The 10,865-nt window shown below is 30.7% G+C and overlaps 1 protein-coding gene across 1 annotated transcript; it reads right to left on the reverse strand.

Moving 5' to 3' along the window:
• Positions 1–7,486: 7,486 nt before the first annotated feature.
• On the reverse strand, positions 7,487–9,901 carry LOC129317157 (polygalacturonase-like). Its single transcript, XM_054961522.1, has 4 exons — positions 9,728–9,901; positions 8,856–9,170; positions 7,966–8,484; positions 7,487–7,863 (listed from the first exon to the last, which is right to left on the reverse strand). The coding sequence occupies exons 1-4, from the start codon at positions 9,857–9,859 to the stop codon at positions 7,645–7,647; spliced, it is 1,185 nt and encodes a 394-aa protein (XP_054817497.1). The 5' UTR covers positions 9,860–9,901; the 3' UTR covers positions 7,487–7,644.
• Between the last annotated feature and the right edge of the window lie 964 nt (positions 9,902–10,865).

The raw sequence follows: 10,865 nt of genomic DNA on the forward strand, positions 1-10,865 counted from the left end.
TTTAATTACTCTTAAATGTTTTTTCTAATTTATACTAACTTTAATTGATTCTTAAATTTTAAATTGGCACTAGTACAAAAGACTCTTTTACGTCTCTAATTTACATTACTTTTACAAAAAAATTGATTTAAATAAAAAGATGTGGCAATTATGTTTTTTTAAAAGGTCTTTTATATCGGTGTTCTAGAAAACCAACATGGAAAACTTATTTTTTTCCTTCTTTTTGCACATGATTTTCAAAATAACTGATGTAGAATATAAATGCCATGTTTGTTTTTTTCCAAAACTTATATGGTATCTCAATTTAAAATTTGTAGAGTCATAGACTCATCCAAATCCATTTCTCCTCAATTTTTTAGATATGTGATGCAACTCTTCTCTCCTCCTTCTTCTTCCTTTCTCACTCAAAGCTTCTCCTTTTTCCTCCCTTCATCATCTAAAGTCTCGTCAATCACTATTTTGTAGTTGTCTTGCTACCTTTTGCCATCACTGTTGTCATTTGGGTTATATAAGTATGTATCTTCCATTTCCCCTCCATTTTAAATACAACTAAAAAAGTAAACTTTTGTTCTCCATCTCTCTATTTCCCTTCCAGTCGAAGAACTCTTCCCTTCCCCTTCTACTCTCTTGGTCATGGGTGGTACATAGGTTGCCATAAGGGATGCATTGGTGGTTGTCAGTGTGCGGGTCTTCCACTTGTGGTCTCCTCCTTGCTATTTCAACTTGTGGGTGTGGGTGTGACTCATCTTTTTCTATCTTCTTCTTCTATTAGAGAGATTCTACAAGCTCTCCTATTGCAAATCTTTATTTTTCTTCATTTCTATTGTTGGTATTGTGATTGATTGATTTAATTGAATATTTGTATAGTTAGGTATTTTAATAGATGAGTTTGTTCCCTTAAATCTTTATTTTAATTCTCTAATTTATATTTTATAATGCTTCATATAATAGAATATTTTTATACTTGAGTATTTAGATTATTGGGTTGATTTAGTTAACATTGCTATTGATCCTAGATTAATTATATATTTTTTGGAGGTGTTAAAAATAAGGGAAAACTGTACCAAATTTTTTGAAAATTAAATAAAACCTTATCTTAAATTAGTCATTTCTATTAAATTGAAGTATTTTAATGTTGTACATATAAATTTGAGTATTTATATTATTGGGTTGATTTAGTTAATATTTTTATTGATCTTATATTAATTATTTATTTTTGGGAGATATTAAAATTAAGAGAAAACAAACAACATTTTTTTTTAAAAAAATACACTTACAACATCAATTTTTTTAAGAAAATTAATGTGAAAAGTCTACTTTCCACATCGATTGTTTATTTAACCAACATTGTAAGTGTAAGAATTTGGAGGAGAAAGACATACCTAAAAGTAGTCATACTGATATACAATGCAAGAATGGATTCACAGGCTTGGACTCAATTCTAGTTTCACAATAATGCACTTAACATGAAGAAAGAAAAAAAGAGAACTAGCGAGAGAGAACAATCAGTTTTTGATCAATTGAAATATTTCTTGAGGCTCTCTTCTTAAACTACCCACATCGATGGGAATTACCTCAGTGTCGTGCTTGCGTTGTGCTCTAGTAACTATTTCCTTTCTAATTTAAACAATTGAAGGAAAATTACACATTTGACCTCAAAACATATTACGTTTTCAGACCTAAATCTTCACTATATTTTGATAAAACCCCATGGGTTTATATTAGGCTTGATCTACTAAGAGTGGATTACCCAATAGTAAGTTTATAATCAAAGTAGAAAGTCAAATTTTGGTACTTTTGACTTTCCTTAAATAATCAACGTAAAAATTTCAAAATAACCAATATATTAAGTCCTTCTTGCATCAATAGTATGGGATATTACAACTTAAGTTTTAAAAATAATAATTGGGATGTTATAGACTAAAACAGTCAAGGCTGGTTCATCTGATATGGGGGTCTAGTTCATTTCTTTTCATCTCTTTGCTCCTCTGATAACTTGTTAGTATTTATGCTTTATTTATTTTGCTCTATACTTATCAAGTTCACTAGTGCAAAATGATATTTTCTCGACTGTAAAAAAATAACATTTCCACAACACCACATGGAGTGTAGTAGAAATAGATGTAATAATAATAAGACAATTTTCACGACAATTGGTAAAGGAATTGTTGCCGTAATTAGATAATTTTAGCGAGAGGTTAAAGAAGGACTTGTCACCGTAATAGGTCAATTATAGTGAAACTTATGATGAATAACTGTCACCATAACTGCCTTTTCTTCTTCTTGTTTTTTTTTTAAAATCTGTAATTCATCTCTCATTTCATATATCCAAACCCTGTAACACAATCACGTTGAAATTTTTATAAATATATAAATTTGCATTAATTAATTAAGCTCAAACATATTAGTCTTTATGATCTTGTGTGGACTGTGATAGGCAGATCACACAAATGAGCCCAATAGAAAGAGTCCTAACCTATAACCCTAAAGTCGTCAGTTATTTCCTATTTCTTAACTGATTAGGTCAAGGATAATGTGAGATAATTAATTAATTATTGAGGTGGCTATTTGATGTGATTTATATAATTCAATCAGTTGATAACTAATATATATGACTTTTTTTCCATTCTCTCCATTATCTTTGCACTCATTGAAAGACTCTGAAGGTCTAATAGGTTGTATGTCTGCCTACACTCAAGATAATCGAGTTATCACAATTAATTATGGATTCTTCAAATATGCATATTACTTTACTTAAATCTTATTTGATTTATATGAATTGGGATATGAAAGTTAACAAATCAAGCTAAAGAAAACATGTATCGCAAAAAAGAATATGTATTATAGGGAAAAAAAACAATGCATACATCAATTAAGAATTCAAAGGATTGAATACAATCAACTAAACCAACAATCATTGCTTGGACACTTGTACAAGCATTGCTGACCTGCTTCAACGCCACCGAGTTTGACAACAATAGCATTTTATATGCGAGACCAAGATCAAGAACATTCTGACATCAATATAAAAGGAATTTATTAATAACATAATATATCATTCCCATTAATCAGAATATAAATCCCCACTACCTGATTAAACACCTTATAGTCAAGAAAAATGAAAAAAAAAATGCAGGGGAATAGGAGAGAGGAAGTACATATGGATAGAAGTCGTCTTAGCGAGAGATAAAAGCATAGTTGAAGTAGTTGTGTGACAGTCATCGATCAATATAAGATGTTTGCACTTTATTATTTCAGGAAAAATTACATCTAGGTCTCACATAAGAAAATTTATTATCAAGAAATCCCATAAAATTAATAAAATACTCTCAAGTCTCAAATCTTGTATATTTACAATATAAATAAGTACATTTACAACTAGGCAATGGCACTTAGTTGTAAATGCCCTTACCCAAGTTGTAAATGTGCAAGATTTGGGATTTGAGAATATTTTGTTTATTTCATGGACTTCTTGGTAATAAATTCTCTTAAGTGAAATCTATATATAATTTCTCCTTTATTTCCAACAGTGATACTTTACGTACTCTCACCTCCAAAATGCAGACCCTTTCATTGATCAGCGTCATCTTTGGGCAGTAATGGCTTGAGTACCCACCTTTATACTCTTGTTTATTTCCTGCAGATAGTAAGGAACACCATATATTATACTCATGATTTGATAATTCGTTTTTCTCAAGCTATTTTGTATGACGATGGTTGGAGATGCAGTTTTTGCAAGGACATTAATTCATAATTATGATTTAGATTAATAAATTGCAAAGACTTTCCTGCACTGGAAGTACGAAGCTTATTAATTTAATTTGTTGTTTTTTGTCATATAAATATGTGTTGGATTTATTTATTTATAATTATAATTATGATTTATCTCTTGGTTTGAAATCGATCTCTCCTCAACTAGCAGTGTTATATTTGACTAAAACTTTCTAATGCATAGAGTAGTATTATAATTACTCTAGTTTAAGTCTGTACTGCATATAGTACTCTTGGTGTACTACAAATTAAAGTGGAAAATAGGCTAAACATACAGCTCCAGTGAACAAGTTTAGTAAAGTCTCTATAAATGTTGGGTTACCACCCTTGTCCATTTACCATCGATTACTTGGCAAAATTTCTCCGCATGACTCTTATCAGAACATGGAAGCTTTTCTCAGTCTATATTAGTTAAAAGCAATCTAATGTTTCCACAGGGAAGGATGAGGAGATGGCGTTGAGTTTCAATGCTCATTAAGTGATGAGCACCAAATTTTTAATTTGGACCATCTAAATTTACCAGTTTTATTTTTTATTTATTAAAATAAAAAATATAAAATTTTAATAAATCTACCTTATCATTAATCTAAACAATGTAGATTTGATCTCTCTCATACCCTCTCACATGGCCACTTTCTCTTTAATCCTTTTTAGTAGTCCTAAACAAGGAAACCTATCAAACTAATTAAATATTAATCTATTATGATGGAAAGTTAAGGTACTCGTCTATAGCAGATGAGCAATTGACATGCAAAAAATAGCAGACTCTTTTTTGAAAGCTACACTCTCACCATGAAGTAAAAAATAGCAGACTTTCAAAGTTAACTCATCAAAACAAACACTTATTTCTGATTGGCACCCTAGCACAAAATTAAGCGATTCCTGTCCAAAGAAAGGAAACTCTGTTACATTATCAGTACATTTTAATGAGATCATCACGAACTGAATACAGGCACGTGTCTTAGCGATGCAACAAAAAATTATTGTATCATAAATGCAAGTAAATCTAATTAATCACAAATTGATCCCTACTATAGAAGCCAAGTATATGATTATATAAGTGATAAGACTACAGAAGCTTTTTTGCACCACTCATCCACTTGAGGATGAACTTAAAACACACGAGTTTTAGAGTTCTGACACGCATTAACTGAGTTTCATAAAAAAAAGTGCTTTTGCTAGGTTTCTTCATATTATAAATATGAAGAAATTAATGAATGAGTCTAAACAGTTAGTTAAAGTCTTTGACCGCTGTAATCTTCCTTACATTATAAATAGAACCTCATTTAAGTGAACGAGTAAGAGATTAACGAATTGCATTCGTTATTTTACCTAATGTAAAATTTTTTATTTGACATTAGTTTTCCTTTGAGGTCTTTACTTGTCATTTTTCCTAAAATGTTTTACCTCTACTCTAGCCTCTGTAGAAACTAATACTTCTTTCTATAGGTAAAAATTGGAACAACACGGGAGACTGAATTACACTTGGAACTCAATCTTAAGAAAATTGCAAATTCACTTTGGACAAAGAAAAGAATTAGAGTGCTTAGAGGGGGGGGGGGGTTATGGGCATGTTTCGTCTGTTTTCCCTTGAAGTTGAAATTAACTCGTGCAGTTTTCATCGTGCACGAGGTTTGAAAAATAATTTGTTCCCTCAAATGCCAAAAGGAATAAATTAGGCCTCATGACCGTAAAGGCCAAATGGGCCTAGCCCAAATCCACCAAGGGTGGTCTAAATATCCAACACAATTAATTTAGAATGATTAACAAGTGCATATAAGCAGCAAGTAAGATTGTTTTGATTCAATTACCTAAATCTAATTAAAATGTCCTAAACTAACGTTCATGCCGATTTCAGTTTTGTATGGTAAAAAAAATAGGTGATAAATGAGAGTGTGTTTTGCCACAATCAATGGAGTGATCCCAAGGAGTGTGAGTGAAGCAGTCATCATTCAATTGAGTATGCAAAGCGATGATGAAATTCATGAATGATTGAAGAGTGAACTCGTTAGTTGTGTTAGGATGAGTGAGAAAGTGGATTTGAAACTAATTAGACATTTTATTAATGGAATGTTAATGGAATGGAAAGGGGATTACCACAAGAAAATGTAAGGGAGTGGAAAGTTGTAGAAGTGGAATGTAGGAATTGGGCGTGGGAATGAATTGAGCTATGGGGAATTTGAGAGGAGGGAATGGAGATTAAATTGAGTATTTCAAAACTAAAATTGCATTTAGATAGGTGAATTTACATTAAAATTTAGATTCTATTTGGTTACTAAAAAGGAATAGAATGAAATAGATTGAATAAATTAAAACAAAAATGAATTAAATATATATAATCACCATTCTTCTCATAATAAGTATAATAAAACTCATTAATATATATTAGAAATGTGAAAATCATCACAATCTTTAAAAATCTCATGAATTATAATTCTCAACCTAATGAACTAAATTACCCTTTTTCCCTTATAATGTGCTCACCTATTCCTTTTGATCATCTTATTTTTACCTTCATATTTTGAATTAATTCAATTTCATTCCTTTTTAGTAAGCAAATGAGACTTTATATTTAAAATATCACATTTAAAATTAATAGATTTTAAAGGGAATTTGAAATAATGGCTGAAGAACAAAGTGAATAATCAGAAAATAAAAATAAAAAATGAAATAGAAAGTGACAACTAATTAAAGGAATAAAACAAAGGTAAATGAAAATAAGAAAATGAAATCTCCCCATTTGTGTTCTTGTTTCTTCTCTTTCTTCTAACGTGACCACCACCACTCCATCAATCTAATCTCCAATTAAATCCTTAGGCGGCGCAATTTTTTTTAAGTTCCATTGGTGACCAATTGATGTCTGTAGTGCACAATTAATTCTAAGTTACCTACACATAGAAAAATTGCTATATGTATTTTGGAGAATTAAAAATAATATTCAATAAAATAATAAAAAAATAAATCCTAGAAATTTTGTAAAAATATTTATTTGCTCTCTAATGATAAACGTAAATCAATTATACCTAAGTATACCAAAACATGTGATAAAAAAACTAAAGTTAGTGAGATAAAAGTGTGTAAATTATATGTGATTTATGGTTATCACTTTGGAGGTCTTGAATCTTATAATACCTAATTGGAGGCATTAATTTTTGAGAACCTATATGTGTGCTACCTAAGTTTGTGTGTGGAAAAATTTTCTACTAAAGTTTGGATGGTTTGTCTAAACTAATTTAGGCCAATAAATTAAGGTGAAAGGATTAACTAATTGGCTAGGAAAGTCTCTGAAACTCACTCCCAGGAATCTCATTTGCATTGATAAACAACCATATCAATTCACTCTTGCTTCTTTAAAATTGGAAAGTCAAACAAACACTAGTTAGTTTTTTTTTTATGCACTTAGGTAAATTAAAATCAGTTCAATTAATGGTTATACACCCCTTTAATTCAATTAAACTTGACTAAGTTATATCAAATTCTAATATAGGGAAAAATTATTTGGTCTCCCATAAATTGAACGTACTATAATTCCTTGCAATTTGGCGTTTATAGCTAAATTGGAATAATGTTAATTAAATGGTAGGACTTGTGATAAATGATTGGGCTGCAAGAGGAAATTATTCTAAAAATTTAAAGCGAGTCTCAATCATATAATATTTCTTAGTTTGTAAGACTGAGTGAAGATTACAAAAACAAAACAAATAGATTACAACATAAATATTATTGGATAACATGATCGCAATACATAATACGTGATCTAACTAAAAACCAAAAAAAAAAAAAAACTAGCTGTCATCCTTAACCATGACAGTGAATTATGTAATTAGAAGAAGAAAACAAGAAATAGAATGCCTTTATAACACTATTCGATTCTTACGCTGCACAAGCTGGAACCGTCCCTGTAACTGTGGGCTTAACATTGGCACACTTAGCAGTTACTTCAGCTCCATTGAATGTGAGATTAATGTTATTAAGTTGAACGTTGTCACATGGTACTCCGCTACTACAGATAAGAAGTACTCCTTCTTGAGTTTGAGAAGTGCCGCTAATGTTTGTGAAAGTCACATTACTTATCTTTATCTTTGATGGGGTCTAATCCATTATTGAAAACATGCAAAAAATATAGACAAAAATGAGAAGCCACTGACACTAGGAAGAGAAATGACAATGAAGAGTTTGAATTATATTACATACCGATTTGTCGCATTGATTTGATGGGCAATATTCCTGATCTATGATCACAGGATTTGAGACATTATTCATAATAATATCTTCAAAATGCATGTCAGACACAGTAATAGCTCCTGGAGTGCCAGGCCATGTCTTGATCCTCACACCATTCATTGTGTTAGAAATGGTGCAGTTTCTAACTTTGACATCTGATACTGGTGCTTCATTATCGTATCTACCAAGACTTCCAACGCTAATGCCATGGCCAGGTCCACAATACACATTCACCACTGTTATGTTAGTGTTACCATCACCTAATGAGACACAATCATCTCCTGTACCGATATGGGTATTTGCAACAACCACTCCATTTGATCTTCCGATATGAATTCCATCCGTGTTGGGGCTATCTTCAGGTGCACTAATATTGAACCCATCAAAGTTGAAATTGTTGCATGAAAGAACATTAACATGAAAATTTTTGCTATCTTTTGAAGTTACGCCCTTGACAAATGAATTGTTGATGAAGTTGAAGCCAAAGTTCTGTTACATTTGACACAAAACTAATGTGTTAGGAGAAATCCTTTTCCATGATGTTGGTGGCATGCCATGTTCTTCTAACGTATTCCTTTGTGTATGTGCTTTTCTTTTAATAAATAGAAAATGTAGACACAAGGGAAAATATGTGTTTGGTATAGTAATTGGTAAAAAAAACTAGAAATGCACATGATACACATTCTCTCATTTTTCAAAGAAGCACATATGCAATCCAATGCAAAGTTCATGGATCATGCTTTTCTTCTAATCATGAGATGAAAGAACCATATTAAATTTTGAAAAGGAGAGAATGATCATATGATTTCAGATAGAAGAATATATATATATATATATATATATGTTTGGATGTTATTTACCATGGTAGGCCAATCACATTTAGGATTATGAATACAATCATTTGCTTTCCAAGCAGCAGGACCCTGTCCATCAAAAGTTCCGGTTCCTGACAATGTGAAGGCATTGACATATCCTATTTTAACCCATTGGTCTGCACCTTTTAGTTCAGCTGGGTCTGCTGGTGCTTGAATTAAACCATCAACTTGTAACTCAATAGAAGGAGCCTTGCATGGGCCTCTAAGATCCACTGCATTCATCATGTAAGTTCCTGCACCTACCAAAATTTTGCTAGCATCTGTGGCAGCACATGCATCTGTCCATGCTTTTGTGAGAGCCTTCAACAGAACACATTCACAAACAACATATTAGTAATGAACACAAAACTTTGTTTTGATTTAGATCTGGATTTTGGATTTAAAATATCATAATATTTCAAATCTCAAGTTTCAAATCCATGTATTTAAAATACTTTGTTTGGATTGTAGTTTAAAAATTTTTAAATGAAGAAGAGAAAAAAAGTTGAAATTTGAAATGAAAATAATAAAAAATAATTGGGAATGGTGAATTTACCTTTATTTTTCAATCAACAAGAAATTATAATGAAAAATGGAAAAAGAAAAAAAAGTCAAGGCATCCATAGTGAAAAGGCGAAGAGAACAAGATTTGAAGCAATTAGAATTTTATCAAATGACTAGAGTATAAAATGAATTTGAAATTACAAAGAAAATATAATAAGAGATGGATTTGGATTTGAATCAAATCAAAATTTATAAATTTTTGTACATTCGAATTAGAGATTTGGTTTAAATCCAAATTCAAATTCAAATTCCCACTAATCCAAACACACCATAAGGTTATAAACAGTAGACTTATGTTTATGCTATGGCATTACATCAGTTATATCACCATCAGGTTTTCCACCGTAGCTAGCTATGTTAAAGTCTGCTGCTTGAGAAATAATGAATGAACCCAGAAATAAGAACAAGGCGCATATGGTAATACTCATTTTCCTCAACATTGTCATTAATTCTTTTTGTATTGTGGCTTTTCTCACTTCTTGTTTCTAAATGTTGTTGGCAGATATGATCAAAACGTATTCGGCAGATTGCTTTTATAATCTCAACACATAGTGCCATAAATAGTCAAAGGGCTAAAACCGATCAGAGACCATTAACTTGCCAAAACACATGGAAAGAAGACGTCCATTCGAGCTAAAAATGCCAAAACTGAAATGTGGGAGTGAACAGAAAACAAGATTTTGTTCAATAAGTGTCTCTTCAATTGTATTTGACTTCTATTTATGAATGCCCCAAAAACAGCTACTACTATTTTTGCAAATACTTCAATATATAATATAATAAAGAAACAAACATGTTCCTCTATCTGCCTTTATTAATTGCACAACCTACTCTTCATGTCCTCAATACAACATGTTAAATTACCCTTTACCTATGTGATAACGCAGATTTGGAATAATCAATTATCAATTATAGAGACACTAGATAGTTAAAAAAGGGGGAAAAAAAGAAACTTTCAAACATTATGTTAATTTTTTTATAAAAATATAAAACTTAATGACAATGTATTTTTTGAACTTTTATTTTTATTTTTTTAGAATCCTAAAGTTAAAGTTTATTCTCAAATTTTAATTTGTTTCTTATATCATAAAAAGCTAAGCTAAAGTACATATAATGACAAACCATTGCAATAAATTAATATAGTGTCTTTTTATCGTACCTGAAATTAATATTGTGTCTTTAAAGTTACAATAGTATGCTGGTCCGAAAAAAAAAAAAGGTCACAATGGTATGGGGTATCTCCAACAGAAAAGGTATGGGTATATAAAATAAGACACGTACAATTATATAATATATACTGGGGGCGAAAAGGTAGTTCATCAATCTAACTTGATCAGTTAGGGTTCTATTGATCGCCTTCAAAATACAGAAATTTTGACAAAAGGATTATAATATGAAGTGAAACTCATTAAGCTTATTGTTGCGCACAACAAATTATAGAAGAGTTAAAGG

Source organism: Prosopis cineraria, unplaced genomic scaffold, assembly GCF_029017545.1.
Source record: "Prosopis cineraria cultivar Desert tree isolate PC_DT_omini unplaced genomic scaffold, ASM2901754v1 PC8, whole genome shotgun sequence".
NCBI classification, from domain to species: Eukaryota; Viridiplantae; Streptophyta; class Magnoliopsida; order Fabales; family Fabaceae; genus Prosopis; species Prosopis cineraria.